Source organism: Macrobrachium nipponense, chromosome 27 (assembly GCF_015104395.2).
Source record: "Macrobrachium nipponense isolate FS-2020 chromosome 27, ASM1510439v2, whole genome shotgun sequence".
Classification (NCBI taxonomy): Eukaryota; Metazoa; Arthropoda; class Malacostraca; order Decapoda; family Palaemonidae; genus Macrobrachium; species Macrobrachium nipponense.
The window spans coordinates 69,644,985-69,650,938 of NC_087216.1; the positions used below are offsets into that span (position 1 = coordinate 69,644,985).

Here is a 5,954-nt window from a genome sequence, read left to right on the forward strand (position 1 = left end):
CTGTCTATGTCTGCAATCATAATAACAAATAGCAATGCAGCTAATACCGTACCTTGTGGCACACCGGATATTATCTTAGCTTCACCCTATTTCTCATCGTTTACAATCAATATTTGTTTTCAGTTTTTTAAAAATTCTTTGTCTATCTTCCTACTTTGTTCACTATATTATGCTTTCTAATTTTCTTCACTAATATATTATGGTCTACCTTATCAAAAGCTTTTGCAAAGTCTAGGTAAACCATATCTGTTTCTTTTCCGTTTATCATATATTTATATGTTCTCACGGTGGACTAACAGTCGGGTTTGTGTACATTTTCCGGGTACAAAACCATGTTGTCCTATATTAAATAAATTATTTTTCATTAAATGTTTCATAATATTTTTCTTCATTACCCTTTCATACACTTTCATAGTATGTGATGTTAGACTCACAGGAGGGAAAGAAGGGGGAGGAGTAAGAGGAGGAGGAGGAGGATGAAGAGGAGGAGGTGGAGGGGAAGACGGGGGAGGAGTAGGAGGAGGAGGAGGAGGTGGAGGAGGAGGATGAAGAGGAGGAGGAGGATGAAGAGGAGGAGGTGGAGTAGAAGGAGGAGGTGGAGTAGAAGGAGGAGGAGGAGGAGGGGAGGGGAAGAAGGGGAGGAGTAGGAGGAGGATGATGAGGAGGAGGAGAAGGAGAAGAGGAGGGGGGATGTGGAGGATGAAGAGGAGGTGGAGGATGAAAAGAGAATCCTTGCATGAACTACAGCCTCTACTTCTGTGGCACAAGAATCAAGAGCTAGTAAATCACGTATTGGGAATTCACAGAAGCGCAAATTTGATGACAGTTACATAAACATTTTTTTTATGTCAGTTGGAGACGAAAATGCCCCTGATGGACAATGTGTTGAATGTAATCAAGTTTTGGCTAATAGTAGCTTGAATCCTGCAAAACTGAGGAGACACCTTGAAACCAACCACCAACAGTTAGTTAACAAACACGTTGATTTTTATATACGAAAACGAGATCAGTGAAAAGAAAGTATGGTTTCCATAAAAAAATTTGCTTACCAAGGCAATAGAAATGCACTTGAATCATCGTACCGAGTAAGTTATCACATTGCTAAAGCTGGTGAAGCTCATACAATTGCAGAATCTTTACTAAAATCATGCATATGGTGTCAAATGACACCATATCACGTCGAATCAAAGAGATGGCAGATAATTGTGAAACCGTATTAATAAACCGCATCAAAATAAGTCCTGTGGGCTTCACCATTCAGCTTGATGAATCAACCGATGTTGCCGGGTTAGCTGTCCTCCTTGTGTTTGTACGATATGTCAGATGAATCTGTGAATGGAGATCTACTGGTGTGCCAAGCTCTCGAGACAACTACAAGAGGTGAGGATATATTTAAGATATTAGACACATACTTCAGAAAAAAATGATCTAGTTGGGACCTTTGCATTGCTGTTTGCACTGATGGTGCAAAGGCAATGACAGGCTCAGTAAAGGGTGTAACTGGTCTCATCAAAAATGTTGCACCTGCTGTGGAGCATAGACACTGTTGCCTCCATGCAAAAGCACTAGCTGTGAAAAAGATGCCAAGTGATCTAAAAGACACTTAATGAAGTAATCAAGGTAGTTAATTTCATCAAGGGTAAGCCTCTTCATTCTAGAGTGTTTGCCTCATTGTGTCAGGAGATGGGATTCATTCACAAAACCCAGTTGAATTATTATCATTTAGCTGCATTTCCCTTCACCTCTTCTTACTTCTTCTGAATAATAATAATAATAATAATAATAATAATAATAATAATAATAATAATAATAATAATAATAATAATAATGTCTTCTTTACAACTTCTGGCAATTAACCGCTACACTATCATTAGGCTTTATTGATTACTCAGTGTAATATTCTTTCATTATCAGCAATATTTTCCTTGCAGTATACTTCCATTTCGGTATATCATTCACTTATCTTGCTTACAAATAAAGTTTAAATTTCGCTCAATTCAGATTCTTAAATCGCACGTACACTAGATCCAGCTGTACGGTTTAGGTCTAAAGATTTTTCACGTGCCCTTTTTTTTATCGTACTTTCACTTAGCAACAAGATCGAGCGAGTCGTACTCTTCCTAAACTGGTTTTTTCCTTCGTATTTTGAACGAGCCATGGCGGTTATTCTCGCTCGGTATACGTTCTGCTACGTTCTTCTTTACAATGGCGGTCTCCCACCAGTACAAAATAGTCTTTCTTTGCGAGCAAGAGTCCGTACACAAAGCTTGAGTTTTCTGGCAACAATAATACGACATGTCTCGACATTTTGAGGTTAATTTTTTAACTATTTCTGTTACATACAGAAGTGCGTTGGCTATCTCGTGGTAAAATTCTTTCACGTGTATATGAAATGTTGGCTGGTAGTACAAGAGACTGCGTGATTTTGTACCTACAACAATTAAAAAAAGATAATTTACGAGAGTACTTTCCAAAACAAACAGACCCTCTGACATGGCAGCGCAACCCATTCATGGATGGGATAATGTGATGAAGCAGAATCTGTCAGTGACTGAAAAAGAACACCTTATTGACATTTCAACTGACCTAAGTTTGAAAACTAAATGCAACAAGGACCATCTCCTTCCTTTCTGGATAAACCTGTTGCATGAGTATCCAGAATTATCTGAACGAGCATTGAAACATCTTATGCCCTTTGCAACAACATGCATGTGTGAAGCAGCTGTCTCTATTTATATTGCAACTAAAAACAAATACCGAAGCAAGTTGGCTGCAGCACCTGATATGCGTCTGTAGCTAACAAACATAGTTCCAGACTTTGATGTCCTCTGTAGCCAGAAGCAAGCTCACCCATCACATTAAAAAAAGGTAAGAATTTGGATGATGAGTAATAAACTTAGCATTTTTTTTATTTTAGTCGTGTGTGTGTGTGTGTTGGGGAAGGCTCAACATTTATGGGCGACATATCCACATATATTGAGTGAAGGGATTGTAGGGGGTTCCACCGAGTACCAGCAAATGGCACGGTCTCGTTGGGTCCAAGGGTTGAAATATGAATTGACTAGAATAATTGTTTAGGCTGTTGACAAAATATACAATAAATAAATGTGAATATATGCAAGAGTGCATATCTTAATTACAAAATTCACTAGGAACAAAAACATTCCCCCAACCCCGTCACCCACCAGCACCATGGGGCTACGTTCAGTAACACAACACTTTCATTAATTGAAGAAAGAAAAGGTTTTCCTTGGCAGCAAAACGCAATTGTAAAGCTCCCATATCGAAAGAAGGCGAGGAAGAAGAAGGCTGAGAAGAACAAGAAGAAAGCAGTTGACTGGGCAATCGAGTGACTGAACCTACGATCCCCCCCCCCCCCCACCCCCCCCCCCCACCCCCCCACACACACACACAGTAATAATGACAGAGCAGACACGACTTCTATTGGAAATATGGCGCGAACGTCAGCAGGATCCTAAGGAAATGGAGTAGACGTTTGCAGTTTACGAGGGAAGCCGTTTTATTCAAGGGCATGCCTCGTCCCCCCCTACATCCCCCCCCCAACCCCCCCCCCACCCCACCCCCGTCCCAAACACTCCCCTGGTGAGATAACGTCAGAGAAAAGAGGCGGGACCAATTGTGCTAAGGGAAAATATGTCGAGTTAATCCTACATCGTTTCATTTTTTTATTCTCCTTCTGTTAACTGTTGATTTATTTAACATTATGCCATGTAATCAAGATTTTTTTTTATTTCGTTTTGTTGTGGTTTTGTTTAATTTTTAGAATTGTTTTAGCTCATTCAGTACTTCATCTACATATGGAGGTGAACAAAGACTCAAGGAAGACCAGCAATACAAATAAAAAATTACGTAAATATAGAAAATAAAAATAAAACTTGAAAACTAACAAATTATGTGAAAAGATGTGTATTCAGACCTTAAGGAAATCTACAAAAAAAGTATGTTGCCTAGAAATTAACTTTAAAATAATTCACAGGTGGAGCCCAAGGAAGTAATGAAATGTGAGAGGGAAACTATTGAGAGCTAGAAAAATAAACTCCTTAGTTAATAACTAACAGAAAACTATTTGACTGGTGCTAAAACACCAGAGTAAAGTCACTGAATAAAATGTGATTTTCGTAAATACAGTATTGTTCGCATTGCGATGAAGGTACAGATGGCGTCAAAAAAACCATAGTCAGTAACAAGACGCTCTCCCTGCCAAGCGTGTGGTCTCGGGTGGCCGTTTGAAACCAGACACGCTGCGCTAACAAGGGCGCCTCCTAGGCCAACATTCCACCAAGCATTGTTAAGGCAAGCAATGAATAGCTCGACTATGAAGGCGGTATCTAGGTCACATAAAAAAAATGCACTTTCGTAATTCCGGAAGTGCTGAAGACATGCTTAACAAAATATGATTTTTTCCCTGTAATGCGTCTAGGTACAAACCGACGACAAATCAGGCTATCAGACAATTTATTTCCGTTCTAAGGTTTTGGAACGACACTTAAGTGGGAATTTAATTATGTGGGCTACCATAAGAAAGCAATAATTACTCATCTGGAATATAATCGTTGTCAATCGATGGCCAGATACTAAAAATGCCTGCCGAATTAATAAGCACAGGTCTAGCGTTTGCTTGGACGAGTTCATTTCCTTGTTAATACCATTCTTAAACGTTATTTTTTCCTTAGCTTGATGATTCTCTAACTTTTACAGCTGGAAAACATATTTTTCGGTTTTGTAAATGAGCTGTAAAATATATTTCAAATGGTGGAGAATTTTAGCAAGCGAGGAGTTTGTAGGCCCATGCGTAGCCTAGGCTATAAACGTCATTTCCTTGCTCCAATTTGTGTGACAGCTTCTCGTTCTCGTTTAACGGAAACAAATTAAACGTAACTTGAACAAAGATGAATTTTATGTATGAAAAAACACAACGACTTTTGCTTTGGCTCAGGTAACAGAAAAAGGTTTTTCAGGTTTGTTGACGTCCTGAAGGACTCCCGCCGAGAGTGAGAAACCGCTTTCTGATCGAAGCCCTTTCCTACACAACCCCATCGCCACCTTTACATCTCTGAAACTGTAAGAGCCGACGGCAGAGACTATATCCTACAGGCCTACTTATGCAGAGAATCCCTAACGACTGACAAAATACAGCAAGGTTCCTTTTGTGTCAGAACAACTGTTTGAAGAGACGAGACTGACACAACCAGTAACCTTAAGGCCTTATTTACTACCGAGAATTTCGAATAACGAGCACGAAATATCTTACTCTACCATATAATGAAGTATATATAACAAGAATGATGTGATTTAAAAACTGAAATTGCCACTGTATTTATTAACCACGATCATAATTTGCTTAATAGCAGGACATGTCAACAGGGAAATCCAACAAGACTGCATAAAATCACAGGCAAAAGTCAAATAGCATTCGTTTTCCTTCGCTTACCTCTGAGATGTTGCCCCCGCTTGCTGCCGAAGGATTCCTGCGCTATTTTCTGCAATTAGACGACGCAAAACACAACGCTATGCACATACGAAACAGCAATATATCCGGTTACACAGAGAACAAGTAGGTACACTTTCCGCTGTTCCTGAGTTGCTGGAGTTGGCTGCAGGCAGCGCCGCCCATTTGGTGGGTGGGACACGTGACGTCTACTCTCTTAATTAACAAATTCCAACAAGGGTTTTGGGTAGATGAGGCAATACTCATAGCTAGTTTGTGGTCGGTTGAAATCAATATTTCCGATATCGTAGTATTAAAGTGCTAAAGATGCAAATGATATCTTCATTAATATATCTGAATACTTATATACAGAAACCTACTTGTTTACTTGTTTCGTTTTATGTACAGCCCTCCACAGGGACGATTTCCTCTCTGGCGGCCCTTGTACTTTTTCAAAATATAAGTAGCTTCTTATATTTTATAACAATATGTCTTTTAGTGTTTT

At 39.4% G+C, this 5,954-nt stretch overlaps 1 protein-coding gene across 1 annotated transcript in view; it reads right to left on the reverse strand.

Annotated features, from left to right (window-relative positions):
• Positions 1-1,288: 1,288 nt before the first annotated feature.
• The window catches only part of LOC135200720 (uncharacterized), a 29,655-nt gene continuing 24,989 nt past the window's right edge, over positions 1,289-5,954 (reverse strand). The window contains exon 3 of the mRNA XM_064229326.1: positions 1,289-1,371. Coding sequence (XP_064085396.1) covers positions 1,289-1,371 — 83 coding nt within the window. The remainder of the gene's footprint in view (positions 1,372-5,954) is intronic.